Source organism: Acartia tonsa, chromosome 12 (genome assembly GCF_053477335.1).
Source record: "Acartia tonsa isolate MP-2025a chromosome 12, ASM5347733v1, whole genome shotgun sequence".
NCBI classification, from domain to species: Eukaryota; Metazoa; Arthropoda; class Copepoda; order Calanoida; family Acartiidae; genus Acartia; species Acartia tonsa.
Genome location: NC_137271.1, coordinates 4,726,747 through 4,751,469, shown reverse-complemented (window position 1 = coordinate 4,751,469; position 24,723 = coordinate 4,726,747). Strand labels below are relative to the sequence as shown.

General features: G+C 35.3%; 1 protein-coding gene across 2 annotated transcripts in view; it reads right to left on the bottom strand.

The window, feature by feature from the left end:
* Positions 1-24,723, bottom strand: part of LOC145334044 (N-lysine methyltransferase SMYD2-like) — a 43,486-nt gene that overhangs the window by 17,706 nt on the left and 1,057 nt on the right. The window contains exons 2-10 of one of the 2 annotated variants that reach the window (XM_080179322.1): positions 23,521-23,609; positions 23,327-23,362; positions 21,230-21,276; positions 20,716-20,754; positions 19,946-20,007; positions 18,013-18,104; positions 16,241-16,289; positions 15,296-15,358; positions 4,102-4,145 (exon numbers count right to left, since the gene is read on the bottom strand). In XM_080179322.1, the coding sequence (XP_080035448.1) occupies positions 4,102-4,145; positions 15,296-15,358; positions 16,241-16,289; positions 18,013-18,104; positions 19,946-20,007; positions 20,716-20,754; positions 21,230-21,276; positions 23,327-23,362; positions 23,521-23,609 (521 nt within the window). Of the gene's footprint in view, positions 1-4,101; positions 4,146-15,295; positions 15,359-16,240; positions 16,290-18,012; positions 18,105-19,945; positions 20,008-20,715; positions 20,755-21,229; positions 21,277-23,326; positions 23,363-23,484; positions 23,610-24,723 lie in introns of both variants that reach the window. The other variant, XM_080179321.1, reaches the window with a different exon arrangement.

Sequence of the window (24,723 nt, the reverse complement as noted above, 5' to 3'; positions counted from 1 at the left end):
CCAAGGATTTGCTGGCGCTTCTGGGGTTCTTTGGATACTACCGCCTGTTCATCCCAGAGTATGCCGACCTCACCTGCGAGATGAATCGGCAGAAGACGGCCAAGACCCTAGCCTGGATGCCTGAGATGGAAGCCCAGCTGCTACAGCTCAAGGACAAGTTCCGCCAAGCCCCCATCCGAGCGCCGCCCAGGTTTGACTTGCCGGCGGTATTCCAGCTCACCACAGACTTCAGCAGCCGCGCCATCTCTGCCATTCTGAGTCAATGCCAGGACGGCAAAGAGAGGCTGATTGCCGCCGTGGGGCGCAAGACAACCGACTCCGAGACTCGCTACCCGTCCTGGAAGGGAGAGATGGCCGCCATTATGTATGGAATCCGGAAATTTCACGGCATCTTGTCCTACCGCAGCTTCCAGATCAACACTGATTCCTCAGCCTTGCTACAGATGAAGTCGCTGAACACATCCACAGGGATGGTGGCCCGCTGGCAGGAGGAGCTAGCGGCCCTAGATTTCACTGTCTGCCACCGTCCTGGCACCCAGAACACCAACGCTGACGCCCTCAGCCGCCGGGAGGACGCCAACATGCCGACAGCTACCGCTGAAGAATTAGCAGAGCAGGCTGAGTACATCCACAACCTTTGCCAGCTAGGGGAGTCCGCAGCTAGCCGGCCCCCTGCCGCACGACTGGACCCGGCTAGAGTATTAGAAGCCCAGACACAGGACCCTCTCCTGCTCCGTGTCCGCCAGTGGGTGGCTGATGGCAGAGCCCCAACTAAGGCTGAGCTGCGCGGCAAGGAACGAGACGAGCAGCAGTACGCCAGCCGCTTCACAGCCCTGGGACTTGACGAGCATGGCTGCCTCACCACCACTGACCAGACCCTGACAGGGGAAAGAACAAGATACCTGCTGCCTTCGGCCCTCCAGCAGGACGCGTTCTTTTTAGCCCATGGGACCCCCATGGCCGGGCACTTTGGAATGGACGCTACTATCGCCCGCGTCGCCATGCATTTCTGGTGGCCCAACCTGTCCCGTGACGTCCGCCTGATGGTTCAGACTTGTCCTGAGTGTGTCCAGAAGGTTACCAAGGAAAGGTTGAAGCTAGGAATACATGTGCCCTCCCGCCAGGGGTATCCACAGCAAGTCCTGGTTTATTGACCTGGTGGGGCCGCTGCCAGAGACCCCAGCTGGAAACCGCTATATCCTCACCTGTCAAGACGGGTTCAGCCGGTTTGTCAGCCTCTACGCCATCCCCAACAAGCGCACCCTCACGGTGGCTGAAGCCCTGCTGCACCGCCACCTGGCCACGTTCGGATGCCCCCTGAAGATCCACTCCGACAACGGGATGGAGTTCACCGGCCAGGTATTCAAGGAGCTGGCCTCCAAGCTTGAGATTGGCCTGACACATCCACCACCCTACAACCCGCAGTCCAACCGAGTGGAAAGGTTCCATCGGACGCTCAACACAGGCATGCGTCTGTTCCTAGACAGAGACGACAACAACTGGGAGCCACACTTGCCTGCCATTGCCTTCGCCTACAACACCAAGGCCTGCAGATCCACCGGCGTGACCCCGTTCCTGGCCTACTTTGGGAGAGAGGCCAAACTTCCGGTGGACATGGTGCTCCGGCTGCCAGACACAGAATATGCCTCGGTTCCAGCCAACGTCCAAGCTCTCCTGCAACGCTACCATGCAGTGTATGACGCCATCCAGCAGCGAGAGGAGGGAACCATCCGGAGGAGCGCGGCAGCCTACGAAGGCACGGCCAAGTACGAGGTTGGAGACTTGGTTTGGTACCTGGCCCCCCGCCTGGTGCCAGGGAAGGCAGCCAAGATTACCAAGAGATGGACTGGCCCCTGGAAGGTAGTGCAGCAAGCTACAGACGTCCATTATGTCATCAAACCTGCCTCTCCAACCGCCAGGATCTCGGAAGTCACCGCGCATGTAGGCCGACTGCGCAAATACACTGGAGATGTGACTGCCCACCAGATTCCAACAGACATTCAAGGCGACCTGGACGGCGACGAGGATGCCACCGAGCTGCCGGTCGGAGCTGCGGCGCCACCAGCTAGTGACCCAGGACAGTTCCCAGTTTACCAGCCAGCCGCAGCCGCCCCACAGCCTAGCGGCCAGGATCGTGACCCAGTAGAAGAGAACCTGCAGGATCAACCCAACGAACCACCGCCGCCGCCGCCAGCTCCAGAGCCACCCAGAGATGCCATCTGGAATCCTGATACGGACATGGAGAACCTGCCGGCCAGCAGCGAGCCTGTAGGAGGAGAAGCGGCCACTGTGATGGAAGAGGCAGCCCCAGAGGACGAAGCTGAAGCAATGTGCCCCCTGTTGATGACAGCCATCCCCATCCGGGTAGGAGCTAGGAGGCCAAGCAACCTGGATCAAGCAGGCGCCCCCATGGAATTTTATGCGCCTTCCTCCATCGTCATTCCCCCCTTGGGAACCACCAGAGTTAGCCTAGGCCTCCATGTCCAGCTACCCGCTGAGGCAGAGTTAGTCCTGCAGACGAGGCAAAATTTCCAGCGACGGGGCTTGGCCGTCGCCAACCCACGGCTGGAAGCCAACCAGGAGTTGACAATGCTGATATCCAACCACAGCCAGACAGAGCAGCGCGTGTCCCGCGGAGCCTGTGTAGCCCGAGCTGTCCTCCACCGAGCTGTGCCCCAGGAAGAGCCTGTCCTGCGCAGATATAGGTTGTCGTATCCCCAGGTTCAAGGCCTGGTGGCTCGAGAGCCCCGCAACCCTTGAAGGGGAGGTTGTGGTAATACGACAACCAGACAGGCAGTTTACAGAATTGCTACGCTGTGACTTATCATAACAAACCCTCTGCACTAATCTTATTATATCACCATTTATCTCATGACCAATGTTGACCCCGCTATCCAGCGGTCAAACTGGCCTGCCTAAATGTGGGGAGGGGCTCAAACACGCAGCTATCACGCGCCCCTCACGCGATTATACAACCGGGAGGCGCTGCCTCCCCTTTTACCACAGCTGCCCCCACAGCCTGTCTACCGCCGGGAGCTAAGCCCTTGCGTCCCACACCCCCTTCAAACCTAACCATTGTTATAATCTGTTGTATATATATAGTAAACATCCATTGTAAATATTATTCAGTTAAATATATAATTTCTGTATGACTAAATCCTGCTAGTTTGTTTTGGTAGAATAATTCAAGGCTAAGGCTCGTTGGACTCGAACTCGCAACCCTGTGAGCTGAAACGTTCGGCTTACCACAGTATAAGAAAATATACAACATAATTAATAAGATTCAAAATACATTAATAAAATCCCCCTCCCCCTTCCCACTTATATTAACTTTTTGAAAATGTGTTTTTAACCTTTACTAAAATGAGGATGAAATTTCGTTTTTATTTTTTTAATTGTGGTTCATTTTCAAGTTAGAGTGGTTTTGCCGGTTTGCACAAAGAGAGAGGGGACAATGTTATTTGTTTGCATAACAACTTTGGAGACTTTTACTGAATTTTGATTGGTTGGTTTATTAAGTTGAGTGTTCCAACCACTAATTTTAATTTACAGAAGTGTTAATTTGTGTATCATCATTGGGGTTGTATAGTACACCAATTTATAGGCCATTGTCTTATCCCTTTAGATCTCTGCGTTTTGCTCTATTATTCTCAGAAACTCTTAACTTTTGCTTATTATGGAAAATTTATATTCATTTTACCGTATATAAGAGACAGAGAAAGAGAGAGAGAGAGAGAGAGAGAGAGAGAGAGAGAGAGAGAGAGAGAGAGAGAGAGAGAGAGAGAGAGAGAGAGAGAGAGAGAGAGAGAGAGAGAGAGAGAGAGAGAGAGAGAGAGAGAGAGAGAGAGAGAGAGAGAGAGAGAGAGAGAGAGAGAGAGAGAGAGGGAGAGAGAGAACTTAGCGATATTTATAGAAGTAATGTATTACACGCAAATAAAACTTCGTCAAACTATAGATGTAAAAATGGCACCTGGTTCTTTTATATATATCAAAATACAGTTTTGCCTAAATAACCTAATATATATAAAAATTATACCATTTAATAATTCTAATTGAATTTGTTATTCAGAACATTGTTTTTTATCTGAAAAAAAGGTTTACCTTAGCTGCTCGCAGTTCCAGTTGTCGCGGGTTTTTACTTCCTCCTAAAAAAATACATGTAAGTTATTTTAGGGAGGGAGAGCTGCGACAATGGACCTTAAATCGTACTGGTCTCCAAATCAATTATAAACACAGGTCGGGAGGGAGGGAGGGGACACTGGTCCGTAAATCATAGTTACAATATTTTATCTTTTAGTCATAAGAATCATTATTTTTTTAAATCAGATAATATAATGAATTGTTTTGCACGTTTTTAATAGACGTATTGACTTTCTGGTAACTTTCTAGATCGTACCTAACTATGACAGGAATCATCATACAAGGCTTGCAAACGCTAGGAAAATTCTAACGTGTTTTAATCAACGAGAAGAGCTATCTTTTATGGAAATACGGAACAACACTAATTGAAGAAAAACATTGCTTTTGTTTTATTTAGTAAACATAATATTTAAAAATAAAATTAGATTAGCAGGAAAATTTTTAAAAATATTATTGAACAAGTTTATAGATTTGGTCAGTTCGTTCATTCAGTAGGAGGAGAGGGAATGGGGTAAAGCGGGACGATGGGGGGGGGGGAGGGGGTATCGTTATTTTAGCCAGCTGTGAGCATCACTTTATTAAGAGTACATGTAAACCTGGTACAACATCCAAGTAATTATTATATATCGATTCGCACACATAATCTTTTTTACTTCCGCTTAGAAAATATTCTAATTTTCCTAGTTTTAAAGTTGCTGGGAATTTAAAGTACAAGTATTTAGTCGGGTCTATAGACATTTATTCTCAGTAGAATAACAAAAAGATAATAGTCTAAGTAATACTGAAAGTGAACTGTGATATTAAGGATATTATAATTATGAAATCCGCCAATTTGCGTCACACACGGCGAGCAAGCATTTTTTGTGACAGTGGCTAAATTGATGTATGTAAACTTTAGTTTTAAGAGATTATTTTTACACTAATATGTTTTAAAGGCGAAATTTCCGTAAGTTTCAATCTTATTATTTTTTCTGTACTTTGATAATTTTAAGTTTTTAAAGGCAATGTTTTTCTATAATCTGGTTATTCTTACGTTCATAACGGATAGCCCTAATCATTTACTAAGGCATAATAAAAATTCCTTATTGATTTCAATCTTTGCATGATGATTCCTGTAACAATTATGTACAATTTAGAAAGCGTAGCAACTCTATAAACGTTATCTTACGTTTATTAAAAACATATTGAATTTTAAACAGCAATTTTTGTATAACATAATTATCCTATTCATCGGATTTTTTTCATAATGATTCTTAGGACAACAAGCACATAAGCTAATCATTTCTACAATCCTAAAGACATTCGAAACCTGTATTTAAGCAATTTTACAACAAATTTGTGTACAATTTTTGTTTATAATTACAAATTTATATTATGCTTATTATGTTCTGACACTACAAATTTATGTTTTATGCTGTTACAGGGATCTTTGACTGCATTCAATTTGCAATGAAGCATTGATAAAATAAAATACAATATTTTTACAATTTTATGCTTTAGGGTCAACGACACATTTATATTCGATACATTTTCAAATTTGCTTTCTTTTAAACAATAAAGTAAGGAAGATCCAAAAGTAGCGAAACATTTAAAAATCATGGATGATAATACCGACAAGGAGATTTAAAGATCATTTGTTAAAATTAAGAATCATGAAACCGTTTATCATATCACGAAACCTTTCTCACATATTTTCATATTTTTTAATGTTTATATTTTGTATCATGACTGAGAGACAAGTTTACAAAGTAAATTACAAACTGGATGCTCATTAGTATAGAGAAAATATACAAAAAATCGTGAGAAAATCACATTTCCCCCAAAGCGGTAAGGACTGACTGACGGACAGACAAAGTGAATTATATAGTAGCTTCGCAACTAACAAGAAGGATAACACACTGTAGTAGCAAAGCTTTTAAAAAGTAGATAAATTCGCAAGAATGTAGCCTAAAACTAATATGACCTTTCCATGAAAAGCACAACTATTTTAGACGTTTGCTTCCAATAAAAAAATATCCTCTTCCCAAATAGTTTTTAAATCTTCCCGTGACCTGCGGGAAGCTTTACTGCACAGAATAGCCCTAAAAGTCCAGTGGATAAAGAAATCTTTATGATCGGACAGAAATCATTTTAAGGTACTTCTAAATAAGGATATCTTTAATATCCTTTCATAAAATACTAGCAGATGCTTCCCTAGCATCCTGGGTTTCTATATACAAAGGGATATAGCCTAAAACCATACCCAGACTTATTCATAAAAATTAAACAGCCTAAAACAATCTCAGGACCTATAATAAGCCTCACTGTAAAGGTGAACAATTTCGGTTAAGCGGTTAGCGAGATCCTTCGCTATAGACAAAAAGCTTACTACTTCATATACTAGGATCGAGCATAAACTTTATAATTTGTAGTTCTAAGTATTATTTCTTGCTTAAAAATATAAAAACTTAAAAAATATTTCTTTATATTTAAATAATCTTTCATCTGTATAAATTACGAGGGACAATTTAGATAATTTCTTTTCATCAAGCCTAAATAATGGTGTTTATACATTTATTTTTTAAAAATTGGCGGGGGGGTATTTTCTTTCTTATGGTTTTTTATCTTTAGAGCGTGGTGGTACCCTCCCTCAAAATAAATGTAAACTTTCCCAGGACCTATGAGAGGCTAAATTGTAAAGGAGAACAAAGTCAGTTCAGCAGTTTGCAAGATTCTTCAGTACAAACAAACAGACAGACAAATATACATCCTGTTACTATATTATGAGGATTGATATGATAACAGCTGAATAGTTTTACTAATTGTATAAACCTTACTGTTGAAAAATAAGGTCAGTAAGACAATTTCAAATTTTACAAATTCCACGGCCAGGCATTAAAGGGATACATGGATGGGAAAACGAAAGATAAATGCATCTCCCACAATTTTATTTCTAAGTGTCTTTTAAAAATACTTGTACTTTTTGATCATTGGAAGGAAGGAATTTTGTTGTTATTTTATCAACAAAAACACTCTAAGAATTAGATTTTAGATGACAATAATGTATTCTGTATATCCTTATAATAAAGTAACAGGATCTCTGTGGGTATGTCAGCACCGAAGGATCTTGCTCACCGATAAACCGATTCGGTTCTCCTTTACAAAGTAAATTCTCATAGATCCTGGGAAGGTTTATCACTATTTTTTGGGGAGGTTACCACCTACTTTCCTATAAAAATCACCCCTAGAAAAAAAATAACCCCCAACCCCCCCAAAAAAGTTAACTTTGTACTTATATGTTTAACAGTATAAACACCTTTTCTTAGTAATCTAATGAGGAACAAAAAATATGTTCATATAATTAATCAAAAAATAATATTGAAAAAGAGCAAAAGTCTTTCTATATATTACCTATATTTATTAACACCTAGGGGCTCAGTATATATTTGAAGGGAGAGGGCATAAATAGCCGAAAACCAACCCCAGACCAAATTAACTAAACTGATTGTATATTTGAATCTAGATTTTAGATTATTTATGACTCCTTTTGACCTTGCCACTAAAATAAAATAAAAAGTAACATTTTTACTAAAATTATTTACTGTTTTTAAGTTATACCTAATGCATCTACGCCTAACTAAAAGAAAAGATATTTGGTGTGCTATTTATGTCACACATACAAAGTTTTTCATAATCGCAATATACATTAGCAAAGCAGGTATATGAAGGGATAAGACAATGCCCGATGAGTTGATGTACATCCCTTATGATGATACACAAAATTACACCTTGTGTAGATTCAACAAAATAAATTAAACAAACAAAATTCAGTAAAAGTCTCCAAGGTTGTTAGGCAAACGAATAAGTAAACGTTATTATAAAATAGAAATTCAACACTTAAGCAGTATTAAAGTTGCTATTTACCCTTTCAACTTGCTTTTAATAAACCCAAGTTTTATTGTTTTTTTTTGTATGTAGCTTAAGATTTCAATAACTACAGAACCGATTCTTTATTTTATGGATGCTTCTTATAGGCCCCGGAAAGTTTTAGGCTTTCAAGTCTTATATCTTGGTTTTAGGCTATTTTTCTATTTTGCTAACTCCTTCGACTACAGAGCTCCTAGATGCTAGGAGCCAAACCGCTTGTGTATAAATTATGCAGAAGGAAGGGGACACCCTTGATATTTTTTGTTCCTAATGTTAGAAAAGTATTTCCCCGCCTCAACTATCATGTGACTCAGAGATGTGCTGAAAATTGATTGCCCATTTCTTCCCTAATTTCCAAATTTGTACAGCAGAAAACCCAATTATTGCAAACGCTATTTTCAGCTACTCCGGTCAAAGGGAAAAGCGATATAATGTATAAACGATTTATACATTATACATTCAAAATTTAAATTTTTCAAATTTGAATATTTTTTTTGAAGTTTGAAGCTTTTTTAGCTAGTAGTAAATATTGAGATAGGACGCGGAAGCTAGGTACATTTCGGAAACTAAAATTCAGTACATCGACTCAGATCTCAACATGGATTTAGGGATAGCACAATGGAGATAAACTTTATCATTATTGTAGAAAAATCAAGTATCTAGGGATCTAAATGGATAAGACAATTTCCGATAAATTGATGTACATTCCCAATGATGATTCAGTAGATTAAAATTAGTGGTTTAAGTGATTAAAATTACTCAACTTAATCATCCAACCTATCAAAAATGAGCCAACGAATAAGTAAACGTTACTATAAAACTTTGGAAATTAGAGTAATAAACAGCCCATTGTCCTCTCTCTTTCTGTCAAGTATCACTGTTTTTGCTATGCTTATTTGAGGAGATTTTAACAAACAGTTTACTGGACTTATATAAAAGTAACAGGATGTCTGTCTGTTTGTCTGGAATGATATGGTTCTTCTTTGCATGTTGCTTCTCAGAGCTCCTGGGAAGGTTTATAACTTTTTGAGGGGAGGGTGCAACCACCATCCCAAAAAATTCCCCCTAGAAAAAATTAGCCATACAAAATTTTTTCATCCCTTTTTTTAAAACTAAAATTGAAAGTAGGGAAGGGTCGACTCATCCCTCCCCCCCCCCCCCCCAACCACCTAAGACTCTCTTAAAGGGGCGTAATTTATCCCTAAGTTTTACCTACGTTATCCACCGATTTAAAGGGATAAGACAATGGCTAATGAATTGATGTACATCCCCATTTATGATCCACAAAATTAACCCTTCAGTAGATTAAAATTAGTGGTTAAAACGTTATGACACTCAACTAAATGGACCAACCAATCAAAGTTACATAGAAGTCTCCAAAGATGTTAAGCCAACGGATAAGAAAACGTTATTATAAAACTTTGGGGACTAAAAATAAACAGCCCAATGTCCCCTCCCTCCCTGTTCATTATCTCATGTGATCAACAGCAGGAATATAGGGATTGGACAATAAGCAATAAATTAATCTATCTAATCAAAATTCTTTCATAGCAAATCTTTTAAGTAGCCATCCAAAAGTACTTATCTAACTCATAAACGACTAAAAGTCGATGAAAATATTTTTCCAGTATGGCTTTGAAACCGGTTAATCAAGTATAGACAATTTTCCACGAATATAAAATTGAAAATCATAAATACCAGTTTTGTGATCCCCGAGTTGCCAAAGGTTTTAATCATATATTTTTTTCATTTTAATATCCGCGGAAAGCAGTCTATAATACGATGCGATGAATAACTATTCTTGATCTTTTTTTAAAAAAAAGATGGGTTTGTTTATATTTACTTTTGCATCATTATAAGGAATGTTGAAAAATAAAAACAAGGATGACAACATTTAGTTGATTCCCTTTACATTTTGTTAATTTTTAGCAAATAGTCAATATTAATGTAATACATATTATATCACATAAAAGCATTTTTATAAGGAGAAAAATGGGGGGGGGGGGGTTGATTTTTTTCGGGAAAGTGTAAATATTCCCTAAAATAGTTTAAAAAAACCTTCCATGAATCTATAAGAAGCTTAACTATAAAGGAGACCGAAATCGTTTGGTAGCGAGATCATTCGCTACAGACAAAAAGGCTTACTAATTTATATAATAAGATGAATAAGACAATAGACGATAAATTGATGTACATTATCAATGATGATTAACAAAATTGACTATTATGTAGATTTATTTATTGGTTGAAAAGTTTAGACCAACAAATTGAGATTTAATAAGAGTACCCAAGTTTTTAATTTAACAAATAAAAGATAACAAAACTTTTGGATTTACAGTCCAATGGATGTTGTCACCTAGGAATTCTCAAGCTACATTATACTTTCTATTTTACTTTTTTAACTAAGAATAACACCATCCATAAAAGCGAACTCTAAAATCAGAAGGAAGGACAAACAAACAATAACTCTTGTAGAGTGTTATGACTTAAAAGCAAAACATTGACTTTTAAGTTTCAACAAAATTGAATATAAATCTCTTGTAAAATTGAATAAATACAGGATACAAAAAAGGAAACATTATTTTTTTAGATATTGATTATAGAGACGCCTTGCTTATAATACTGTACTTTGTTTTCCTAGAAATCATTATTCCAAAAATAGATAATTATATCATACAAAAAGTTGTTGTTAAAAAAGTTGCTACGCTTTCTAAATTGTAACTGTTATAGGAAGCATCATTCAAAGTTTGTAATCGATAGAACAATTCTAACATGTCTAAATTAATAAAAGAGCTAGCCATTACGGGCAAACGGACGGACCTGGCCTATTTATAGAAAATCTTTGTTTTAAAAATTTATTGCACATATATTTGCTTTTTTTAAACATGCAAATTTTGTTCTAGTAAGATTAGCTTATCTCAACCCTCTTAATTTGATGCTAAAGGGAGGAAATTTACAATGGACAATTAATGTATGAGTACATATGTAAAACCCAGAAAACTACCTGGGTCCAGTAGTGGGGAACTTTTTTACTGCTAGCAATTGCTTTCAGCTCTTTGTAGTGATTTGGCTGTGTTAATATTTCCGACGCTATTGGCTGTTATTCAAAGACCCAATTGAAAGTTGGTACATGGTCCCCACCCTGTGAACATACATTAATTTAACCCCAACCCCCTTTATTATTTTTACTCTAATTATTAAACTGTAAATTATACCTAAATACATTCTCTCTTATTCGTTAGCTTTAAAAAGAGAGTTTTTTTCACACATGTATTTTGGTTTTACAAACTAGCAGTGTTCAGCCAAATAATTTTAATCTACAGAAGGGGTGGTTTTGTTTATCGTAATTAGGTTTGTTGGTTTTTGTGCAATATCATTTAATCAATTTTTATTTTATTATTACATTTGTAGACATTGTCCTTTAAAAAAAAATTTTATTATCATCATTAGTACTTATATAAAAGTTGGATCTTTAAATCATTTCAATGGTGCGCCGAATTACAGCCAATAACAGCGAAGCATTTCGTAAAATGCTGTGATCTCATTGGTGGAAAGTTGGCTCACCCCGATTTGGCGCACCATTGAAATCATTTAAAGATCCAGCTCTGGACCAATGAACTTCTCAAAAAAGTTACACTAAATAACCTTTGCTTTTAAAGCTTGTTTTAACAATTTTCAAGATGATTTTTACGTGGAAACTCTTTTCTTCAAAAATAAACAGGGCATGTTAAAGAAGTTTAAGTTGTTAAATTTCACATTAATCTTTATAATGGCGTGTGTCAAAAAATGTCATTATCAGAATAAAAGTATTATGAAAATCTTTGATGTTGGTGAATAGAAATAGAAGAGTAGAAGAATATTCTGAACCCTTTTTTCGTCAACTCTAAGAGAGAACATTCCTAGCAGACAAAAGTATTGTTTACTTTCGACTCAAGCTGATGTGAATTCTTAAAAAATGATAGACTCGCTATTCGATAGTGAGGCAAAATTATTTTTGTGAAAAATCATCCAAAAGCACATTAAAAATCTACAAAAATTAAACAAAATCATATGTTAATAACCCTCTTAAGATTTTATTTCATTTTTGTAAATTTTTTTATTCGATTTTGGAGGATTTTTCACAAAAATAATTTTGCCTCACCAGCGAGTTGCCAGCCTAACTTTTTTTTTAAGAATCCAACTTTGTTTCAAGCTTTCAAATTGTAAACGAAATTTTTGGGCAATTAATTCTGATTCCGCAAAGCTTTCTACTAAGAAAATATACTGTTAACAGCTGACTTTTATGTATGTATGAAATGAAAAAAAACATGCCTTCGTAGGAAAATGTGTACATAATTTCAACCAATGAGATCCAATGTAAATTCCGATGCGATTCTCCTATTGGCTCAATCAGACATTCCCTCTCTTTCTTAGTACCTTTATTTGTTGGTGTTAATATCAACGTAAAGTTTTATAAATATAAAGGTATGTCGATGATATGTCAGTCTTGAACATCTAAAGGGATAAGGCAATGGCCGAAAAATTGATGTACATCCCCAAAAATAAAATACAAAATTACCCCTTTCTCTAGATTAAAATAAGTGGTTAAAACGTTTGGAAACCCAACTAAATGAACCAAACAATCAAAATTAGATAGAAGTTATTAACCCAACGAATAAGAAAGCGTTATTATAAGATATTGGGGACTAGTGTAATACACAGCCCAATGTTCTCTCCCTTTCTGATGTCGATGATAAGTAAGTCACAAGAACTTGCTCTTTGCTTTTTTTGGCGAACACCTTTTTTTGACATGTTATTGCAAGAAATATTGCATTTTAAAAACGTAGCTGTTCTATACATTTAGGATTTTTAAATCAACTGTCCGAAACATATAGAATTCCAGTTTATATAGCATATCTTTTTCTCCATTCTCCCTTTTAGTGACGCATCATATAGGTCCCAAGATGGTTTTAGGCTATTATATATTAAAATCTTAGTCTTAAGAATGGTTTCATCCTATTTTTCTTAACTTCCTACACTTTCGAATATAGAGCCTCTAGAAGCTAGGGGCACATCCGCTAGTATAGAATATGTATAGGAATCTCATCAAATATATACTGTGTATGAAGAATGATTACTATAACAATAAGGCATAATCTGGTAGGTGTAGCAACTCAATATACTTATTACCATTACTTAAACATCAAATCTATTTATTGATTCTTAGAAAAATTCGGCATTATGTTATTATCGTAGCAAATTGATAATTGTGGATCAAACGAAGGGATCTAAAGGGATAAGACAAAGGCCGATAAATTGGTATACATCCCCAATGATGATACACAAAATTACCCCTTCTGTAGATTACAACAAGTAGTTGAAATGTTTGGACACTCAACTTAATAAATAAAATTTCCAAAAGTTGTTATGCCATGCATTAGAAAACGTTATTATAAAACTTTGGGGACTTCTATAATAAACAGCCCAATGTCCCCTCCCTCCACGTCTCAAACGTCAGAGATCGTACATTTTTACGAGAGAATTAGCATATTTTTTTAATATTTATAATCAATGTCTAATATGTTAAGCTACGCTTTTATTTCAGTTGTCATCCTTGTTTTGTATTATATATGTTTAATAATGTTATTTTAACATTTCTACTTCATCAAGATAAAACTATCATAACTCATAACATGTATTTCAGTATGGCTTCGAAACCGATTTATATCCGCTGGATTAGAACCGCTGTTAACTAAAACATCATGTATCGTATACAGACAATTTTCCCCGAATATTAAAATGAAAAATCATTAATAGACAAAAAATGGCAAAACGGCTGAGCCGCCAGCCGTTAGCCGTTACTTTTCCAATTTTTTTTCGATTTAGGGAAAATAGACCTACCAAGGATTATTCATGCAAAATTTCAGATCGAAATTCGAATTCTAAGTGCCATTTAATCATTGATTACGAGATTGTTGCATTAACCCCCCCCCCCCCTTGTAAATTTTAGTTCCACTATTGGAAGAGTAGTGGTAGGTATCCTCCCCTAAAATAGTTTAAACCTTCCCATAACCAGTTTAGTTAGCCCGGAAAAATTAATCTTATATTTTTTAATTTACTGTCCGCGGAAAGCTGTCTATAATACGAAGCAATAAATAACTATTCTAAACTTAGATTCAGAGATAAAAATACTTTGTTAAAGCGAAGTTTTTATTGTTAATTCGAAAGTTTTAAGAGGTTCTTTTAGAACACTTTTTTTGTGAATGCAAGTTTCTTGTCTGCTATTGAAAATATACAGCTAAATTCCCCCTCCCCCTTGCTTTAAGGGATAGACTTCTGAAATTCTTAAGAATACTTCTGTCATCAATGAGCATCTACCCTATAGCTATAAACGTCCCTTCCTCTGCCTAGCTTTAACATTATGGAATTTTAGAACACATTGATAAAATAATTTTTTTATTATTTAAGAGAAAAATTAAGTTGTACAATAAGATATATAAGTTTTCTGGAATTTTAAAGTTAGGGGGAGATTTGAAATCTGCATCAAATTTTAAGGATTTTTTATGAAATTCGCTTTTTGTATCTTTATCTAAAAGCGGAAATACATTTTAAGTTAATTAATTTTGACCAATAGGATAGGTGGATTTCAAACTACCACCGCTCTAATTGGTTGAATGATGTACGACATCCAATCAGAGCGCCGATTTTTTAAATCCACCAATCACAGATGCCAAAATTAATTAACTTAAATTGAATTTTCGCTTTTAGATAAAGAATTATACAAAAACGAATTTTATAAAAAATCCTTAAAATTTAATGCAGATTTCAAATCTCCCCCTAACTTTAAAATTCCGGAAAACTTAAATATATCTTAATGTACAAATCCTAGTCAGAAACTGAAAAAGTGAGTTTTAGAGAAATAGTTACAGAAATTGATAAAAATAAGGAGAAGATGAGAGGAGAAGTAGGAAAGAAAACCCCTAAAAAATAAATGGATAATCCCTCATTTTTATGACGTCACATGGCTGATTTTTTAGTCACTTAATCCCTCTACAAATAAGGTTTATGTCTTTTGAAGCATGACCGATAGACAAACGGACAAAACAATGCATGGATTACATTACATAAATATTTATAAAAAAATTTATCTTCATAGCAGCCGATAAATCACATTTCCCTTAGAGCGTTACGGACTGCCTTACTGGCTGACGGATGGACAGACAAAATTAATTATAGGGTAGCTTAGCTATACTAAAACAGCTGCTTTTACCTGTCCAACTGCTGTTTGGTGCACAGCTGTGATTTGTGAGGGCCAGCTTCAAAAATAGGCACTACGGTGATCAATATACTTTTAAGTATTAAAATATATAAAATTAGCGGCTAAGCCCCCCCCCTCTTCCGCTTTCTCGAAATTAAAGTAAAGAATAGAGGGGACACAAGCTATATGTAACTCTGTCCAGAGGGCGGTAACTCTATTCCAAATTTGTATTGGGTCTTTGAAATCAGCCATTAGCGTCGGAAATATAAACACACCCGAGTCACTACAACAGAACTGAAAGCAATGTGCTAGCAGATGAAAAGGGTCTCCACCACTTAGGATGGGTAGTTGTCTGGATTATTCATCTATTCTTATACATTTATTGTCTCTGCCACTAGTTTTCTTAATAAGAAAGAGAAAGTACTTATGTCATTACACCTCATAATGGATATAGAATATATAGAATACGTGGATATATTGACAGGTGAAAATTTGTTGTCAATTTAGCTTGCTACAATGGTTCTCATTCATTAGTCAGTTTGCTCATCCAGTAAGGGGAGTGGATGGGGCAAGGGAGTGTATAGGGGGTATTGTAATTTAAGCCAGCTTCAAGTATCACTTTATTAGAGTATATACATGAAACTCTGGTGCAACATCCAAGCGATAAAATATCCATTCACCTCATGCATTTTTGTTTACATGACACAAGACACGACAATTTTCTCTCATCATTAACAATAAATGTATAAGTATTGATGTATAATCCAGACAACTAGCTTCCCCAAGTTACAGAGATAATTTCGTCTGGCAGCAAATTACTTTCTGTTCTTTTGTGTTTATATTTATGACGTTATTAGCTGATATCAAAATGAACTTTTCTATCTACCTATTCTATTTAATTTATCTATGTTATGTATCTTTTCTATCTATCTATCTATCTATAAAGTAAATATTCCTTGCAGTTATCCTCTGTCTTGATGTCATTGTTGAAAAATATTGCAGTTTCCTGAACAAAAAAAAATATCTTCATCATCGTTTCAACATAGAAAAAAAGCTTGATAGAATAGACAAGTAGGTTGCTAATATGGACTTTATTTATTGGTCAGTTCGTTCATCTAGTAGGAGAACTGGGGAGGGTGCAAGAGGATGGATAAAGGGTATCGTTATTTTAGCCAGCGGCTTGTAATATTTTATCAAAGCACGTGAAAATTTGGTGCAACATCCAAGTAATAATACATCGATTGACACGTATGTAGTTATGTATAATGTCCTTATATATTATACAGTAAGAGTACTGAAAATATGTAGATTTAAACTCAAAACATTAAACTAAAAAATTGTATAAATATGAATTTTCTAACTTCTGAAGGGAAATGCAATTTTGTGAACTTCTAACAAATATCATTTTCTATGCACGTGATACTTATGAAAGCATCGAGAAAATATGTAGTATCCATAATATGTTACATTTAGAGCACCAATAACCGCCCCCCCCCCCCCCCCCCCCCTAGCACAGGATATAGTGAAAGGACAAACTTTCATTTTTCGGATTTGATCATAGTACAAAAAATAGCATACTGATTTTCTGGTAACGATTTTAGAGTTGCTACGCTTCCTAATTCGTACCTAATTGTTATATGAATCATTAGAATGAATCGATGGGACAATTTTAACTTGTCTAAATTAACAAAAAAAGTAGCTATCTGTTACGGACGGACGAACTGATCCTAGTTAAAGAAAAGCTTCGCTTTAAAATAAAAACTAAAGGAGGAGGGTTATATTGGCTCATATTTGAAAATTAGAAATTTAGCCGGCAAAAGAAATGCGAATGAATGGAATTGGAGTGTGAAAATCTAGGGATCTGAAGGGATAAGACAATGGCCGATAAATTGATGTACATCCAATTAGTTTAAATTAGTGGTTGAAACGTTTGAACACTCAACTTAATGAACCTTCCAATCGAAATTTAATAAAGTCCCCAAAGTTGTTAAGAAAACGTTATCATAAAATTTTGGGGAATAGTGTAATAAACAGCTTATTGTCCTCTGGTGAAAATCATTTTTCATTACTAAAGTTATGAACCTTATTTATTAGTCATTTCGTTCATCTAGTAGAAAGGATATAAATGATGTAAAGGGGGATGGGTGATGGTTATCGTATATTTAAGCCAGCTGTAAGTATTACTTTATGAATGAGTACATGAAAATCTGGTGCAACATCAATTTAACATATATCGATTCTTATAGCAAATGAGAAAATTAGACGGACAGAGTTTCAATCAATTTTGACATAAATGAGAAATATATTGATTGATGAATTTAGTTGCATAAAATATTAGAAATATATTGATTAATGAATTTAGTTGCATAAAATCAGACAAGACGGATAGTGCAACTCAATGAAAACTATTTTATCCTTTTTTTCTGATAACACTGCATAATTCTAAAGGGATAAAACAATGGACGATAAATTTATGTACATCCCCAATGATGATACAAAAAATACCCCTTATGTAGATTACAATTAGTGGTTGAAACGTTTGGACAATAAACTTAATGAGCCAATCAAAATTCAATTAAGTTCCCAAAGTTATTGAGCCAACAAAAAAGAAAACGTTTCTTTAAAATTTTGGGGACTAATCTAATAAACAGCCAAGGTTCATAAACACGATCTCTCATTCAATGGATAAAAAACTTTGGGGTAAACAGAATATTAGAACGTGATCTTACCTCAATGGTCCTAGCAACAGTTTTAGCCATCTCCAATTTCTTTTCATCATCTCCAGCGGCCTCCAGCAGGTTCTCAGATACCTCCAGCAAACCTGGAATTAATATCAACATGATTAAATCTCCAGCAGGTTCTCAGACACCTCCAGTTTACCTGGAATTAATATCCATATAAATATCTCAAACAGGTTCTCAGATACCTCCAGCAAACTAGATATTAATATCAGCATGATTATATCCAGCAGGTTCTCAGATACCTCCAGCAAACCTGGAATTAATATCAACATGATTATATCCAGCAGGTTCTCAGATACCTCAAGCAAACCTGGAATTAATATCAAAATGATTATATCAAGCATGTTCTTAGATAACTCCAGCAAACCTGGAATCAATATCAACATAATCGTCTCCAGCAGGTTCTCAGATACCTTCAGCAAACCTGGAATTAATATCAACATAATCGTCTCCAGCAGGTTCTCAGATACCTTCAGCAAACCTGGAATCAATATCAACATAATCGTCTCCAGCAGGTTCTCAGATACCTTCAGCAAACCTGGAATTAATATCAACATAAAAGTAACAAGAACTGTGTGTGTCTATTTATACCAAATGATCTCGCTAACAGCTTAACTGATAGGGTTCTTCTTTACAATGTAGCTTCTCGTAGGTCCTGGAACGGTTTATGACTTTTGGGGTAGGGTGAGGATACCACCACCCTCCCAAGAGAAATCCTTTAAAAACTATAAAGTTTTCACTTTTTCTTTCTGAAACTAAAATAAAATAGTTTCATTTACTGTTTTTATCCTTTAGTTCTCTATTAAAAATCATAAATTTATAATACACTTCTATTTAAACCTCCTAGTACTTTAACTTGTTAGATATTAGCCATACATTTTAAGAGTTAATGTATTATCAGAGTAATAAATATATAAAATTAAAAAACTAAGTGAATAAAAAATTTTAATTCGTAGTTTATTCAAACTAAAACTTCTCATTTTTTGAATTACTAAATAGTTGAATAAAGTTTATTTCTAAAAGTTAAGCTTTTTTATAATTAAGGTCCGTTCATACGTTTTTTTCGTCCGAAACGGTTAGCTCTTTTCACTAATTAAGACATCGATACCAGATCGTACATATGTCCATTTAAAACGTGCTGATTTTAAACTTTTTTACTACAAAATGTGTATTATAATTTTCCTATTCATTTGGGCTTTGGAATAATGATTCATATAACAACAAGGTACAATGTTATACGCGAGACATCTCTGTAATCTAATCTTCAAAAAGAAAGTATGTCATTTTACTGTATCCTATATCTACGAAATTTTGTAACAAAATATATGTATAATTGTGTTACGACTTACAAATTAATGTTCTGCTTATTAAGACACTCTACTAGAGGTTAATATGTTCGTTTGTTCTACGGTTTCAGAGGTCCGCTTTTATAGGTGTTGTAATACTTGTTTATAACACAACCTATGATTGTATAAATAGTACAAATATAATACATTAAATAGCAAAGCAAGGACATATTAACAACTTTTCAACTGTAAAAGAAAATAAGAATTGATGGTCAATTACGATAAACAACATTACCCCTTGAACTCTAAAATTTTTAATCCAACTAATGGAAGAGCGTGTTCATGAAACTTTGGGGACTATTATAATTTACAGTCCATTGTCACCTCTATCTTTGATTTCGCAGGGAAGTATTATTTTTCTTTCATTTAGTCCCCAAAGTCTTATATGAACGGTTTCTTTATTTGTTGGCTTAACAATCGTTGAGATTTTTATTGAATTTCTATTGGTTGGCTCATTTAGTTAAGAGTCCAAACGTTTCAACCACTAATTGAAGTTTAAAGTAGGGGTAATGTTGCGTATCATCATTGGGGATACACATTAATTTGTTATTGTCTTATCCCTTTATATCCCTCACCTTTTTTCCTCGTCAATTTGTAGAATTCCTCTTGTTGGGTCTTAGTCAGCTTTTCTACTTGTCTAGATAGATAGATAGATAAGTAGATAGATAGATAGATAAATATAAATGATTCTTAGTAATCATTAGATACCAGAGGCTGCGCCGCTAGCATCAGAGGGAAATAGAGGAGCTAGACAAAATTGTAAACAATCCCAAAACTTAATTCTCAAAATAAAATAGCTTAAAACCAACACAGGACCTATGTGAAGCTTAACTAAAAAGAAAATCAAGTCGGCTTAGTAGTTATTGAGATCTTAAGCTTCAGACAAAAAAACTTACAACTTTATATAACAGTATTATACACATATAGATAAAGGTATGTTTGAACCAAAATGTAGAACTTTCTTGAAGTTAAATAAATAAAAACAGTTTTAGCAGTTTGATATTTCCAAAGCTTTTGACTACATAACTAACAGTTTTTTTTCTAAACCTTAAAGTTAAAGTAATCTCCCTCCAAATCATTTGTTCTACAAAAAAGGTTAATATATTGATTTATTATCTACTAGCGGCTATGCCTCTAGATGCATCAAGCAGCACTTTTAATAATGTTTTCTTTTGAAATAGTAAATTAGTAAAAATCTTTCCAGGATCATATGAAGCTACACTATTTTGGAGTACCATTTTGGTTTAGCAGTTAGGGAGATCCTTTAGTACAGACAGACAATCTGTTATTTTTATATGAGAATTAAAACTCTCCCAGTATCGAATAATCCAATGAAAAACTTTACCTGTATATTTTTTCTCCTGCTTCCCAAATTCCAGTTTCTACAAGTTTTCAGACATTTCAAAAAACTCATCAAATGAACTAAAACATGTTAGAATTGTCCTATACATTTTAAACATTTTTCATGATATAATTATCCTATTTTTCTAATTTTATTGGAACAATGATTCCAAGGAAAACAAGGTACAATATTCGAAGCTACACATCTTAATAACTAATAGAAATAAGTAATTGTGTCCTTAAATAGGATCCTGTATATATACCAAATTTTGCAACAAATTTACATACAATTTTGTTTCAACGAATAAAGTAATATTCTACTTATTAGATTCAGACACTCTAAAAGTGTTATTGTTCATTTGTTCTACTGTATAATTTTAGAGATTCTTTTTATGTGTGTTTCATCCTTGTTTTACATCTTATAACGACCTATTATATAGCAGTTGGATTTGGAGGATTAGCTGTCTGTTACTTACGGATGGTGTCTTTTTAAATTATTATAAAATGTCAAAATTCCTTCTGGTAAAGCGATTGTAGCAGTCTCTCTTAAGATCAACTCTCCCATCTACAATATATTATTTTATTAACCAATAGGGATTTAGCCCCTAGAGGACTAATTTAATTCGACCCATTCTTATAAAATGAAAAGTAAAAAAAAAATTTCTTGTCGGGGGTAATTTCTTTTCTGTGGGCGATTTATCTTGGGAGGGTGGCGTTGCCCTCTCGAAAATTTTTATAAATCTTCCCATGACCTATGAGAAGCTACATTGTAAAGGAGAACCATATCCGTTCAGTTTTTTCTTTGGTAATAAAATATCTAAAAACCTTTTCTGGACCTACGATAAGCTTCACTAAAGGAGAACCACTTCGTTGCAGTGCAGCGGTTAGCGAGATCCCTAGCTACAGATATTAAGATACTTTTATATAAGGACAGCCATCGACTTTTGACTCTTAGAGGCTTCAAAACAAAGTATAGATGTATTACCAGACAACTACCTGGATCCCCCTGTTGAGGACCTTTTTCGTCTGCTAGTAAATTGATTTCTTCTTTTTTGTAGCGATTTAGCTGTGCTAATATTTCCGACTCTATATGTTGATTTTCAAAGGTCCAATTGAAAGTCGGCACATGGTCCTCGGGCAGAATAGCATACAGTTGTTCAACCCCCTCCCACCGTATTGTTTAACTATAATATTAACTCTATTGTTTAACTCTAATATTAACTCTATTGTTTAACTCTAATATTAACTTTATTGTTTAACTCTAATATTAACTCTATTCTTACGATGAAACTAGCCTAAAGTAAAGAATTCTGGGAATTAAAATGTTCTCTTTAATTTAATTGTGCAGCACGCGAAACTTATATAAACTTTCAGGAATCTAAAGGGATAAGACATTTGATATACATTCCCAATGATGATGCACAAAATCACCCAATCTGTAGGTTACAATTAGTAGTTGAAACGTATGGAAACTCAACTTAATGAGCCAATCAATCAAAATTCAATAAAAGTCCCCAAAGTTATTGAGCAAACGAATAAGAAAACATTATTATAAACCTTTGGGTATTATTTTAAGAAACAGTCCACAACAAGGCCAATTAATGTGAAAAAGAAAATCCTTATATGAAAGTAGCAGGATCATTGTCTGTCTGTCTGTCTGTACCGAAGAATCTTGCTATCCTCTGAATTTATATGGTTTTTCTTACTTTTGGGACTTTTTTAAAGCTTGATTGGTCGGTTCTAACTTTTCAACCAATAATTTAAATATACAAAAAGGTTAATATAGATCATTATTATTAGGGATATAAATTATTTTATCATCCATTGTCTTATCCCTTAAGATCCCTGACATAACTGAACAGAATGATCAAATAGTTTCTAAGTATTTAACAGTATCAAATGAAAAAAAAATCTACAAGTTTCCTTAAGTGCAATAAAAAGTTTCTATTACATTGTAGTAATAGTTATATAGCATCGTATTAACAGTTTTACGCAGATGTTAAAATAAAAAAATTAAGATTAAAAACCAGTTTTGTTAACCCCGATACTAGTATCCATATTTAAAAGTAGCAGGATCTGTGTGTGTATGTCTTTTACCGATGGATCGTGTTAACAGCTTAACCGATGTGGTTCTCCTTTACAGTGTAGCTTCTCAAAGGTCCTGAGAAGGTTTTTTAATATTTTTCGGGAGGACCTCCAACCTCTCAAGATAAATCGCCCCTAGAAAAAAATTATCCTACCTAATAAAAAAAGTTTCTTTACACTTTTTTTAGAAACTAAAATTGCAGGGGGCTACTCTGTTCCTCCATTCAAGGGTCCCTAGGGGCGTAGCCGCTAGTTTTATATATTTTTTTACCTTAATTTTTCTGGTTGCCACCTACTCACCATTCTAATCTAATAACTTTTCATATCCGCGGAAAGCTTTCTATATGATGATTAGTTCTTATCATTCTTATTATGAAAAGTTCTTATTGATAAAATGCTTCTTTAATTTATATATTTATTTTGTTACCTTAATTTTCCTGGTTGCCATCCACCCTCTGCCAGCCTAACCAACATTCTCTGTATCTATCTATCCATCTATCTATCTATCCATCAATCTATATATCTATTACCTTAATTTTCCTGGTTGCCACCCACCCCCTGCCAGCCTGACCAACATTCTATGTATGTATCTATCTATCTATCTATTCATTACCTTAATTTTCCTGGTTGCCACCCACCCTCTGCCAGCCTGACCAACATTCTCTGTATCTAGCTATCTATCTATTACCTTAATTTTCCTGGTAGCCACCCACCCTCTGCCAGCCTGACCCACATTCTGTGCAGATACTGGGTAGCATATGGCTCTGTGCTTCGGCCAGTCTGTTCGTTGGCACTCTTGGCTGCAGTAGCTCACTAGTATAGATAGATAGATAGATAGATAGATAGATAGATAGATAGATAGATAGATAGATAGATAGATAGATAGATAGATAGATAGATAGATAGATAGATAGATAGATAGATAGATAGATAGATAGATAGATAGATAGATAGATAGATAGATAGATAGATAGATAGATAGATAGATAGATAGATAGATATATATATAGATAGATAGATAGATAGATAGATAGATAGATAGATAGATAGATAGATAGATAGATAGATAGATAGATAGATAGATAGATAGATAGATAGATAGATAGATAGATAGATAGATAGATAGATAGATAGATAGATAGATAGATAGATAGATAGATAGATAGATAGATAATAGATAGATGCAAAATCTATTATGTTTACTATTTTATTTTTGGAACTCTTAAGTTTAATAATATTTTTGTTTATCAATCAATTTATTTACCATCTTTATATATTCTCTTAGAACGTACTATTGTCAATAAATAGGAAATAAATAGACAATAAATAGACAAGACTCATGGGGCCTTTAAGCCGGGGAGGAGGGGGGAGAGGGGAAGTCCCACTTTCAATTACGGTTTTAAAAAGATTTTTAAAAAAATTTCACTATATAGGGTGGTGGTACCCTCCCCCAAAATAGTTATAAACAGTCCAATTACCTATGACAAACTACCATGTAAAGTAGAACCATATCGGTTCAGTGGTTAGCGAGATCCTTCAGTAAACACACACAGACAGACACACACAGGTCCTGTTTTTTTATAATCTACAAATAAAATTGTTTTGACATAAATAATATTGAGAAAATCTGGTGTAAACCAGAATTTTCCTTTTTGATGAATAATTGATTAATATAATTAGAAAAAGAACTAAACATAAAAATGTATATCAAATAATTATCATGGCTCTGCAGCCGCCCCCTCAGCCGCACATAAGCCTCAAAGTTAAATCCGCTTGTGAGCAAAAAAAATGTTGAAAAGATGGGTTGTCTGTTTAGGAACAGGTTTAGATATCCAGCTGAATTTTAAGGTTATAAAATGATGATTTCACTGAGGCTTAAACGCGGCTTACGCGCAGCTGCCGAGCCCTGATAATTATACCCTTTCAA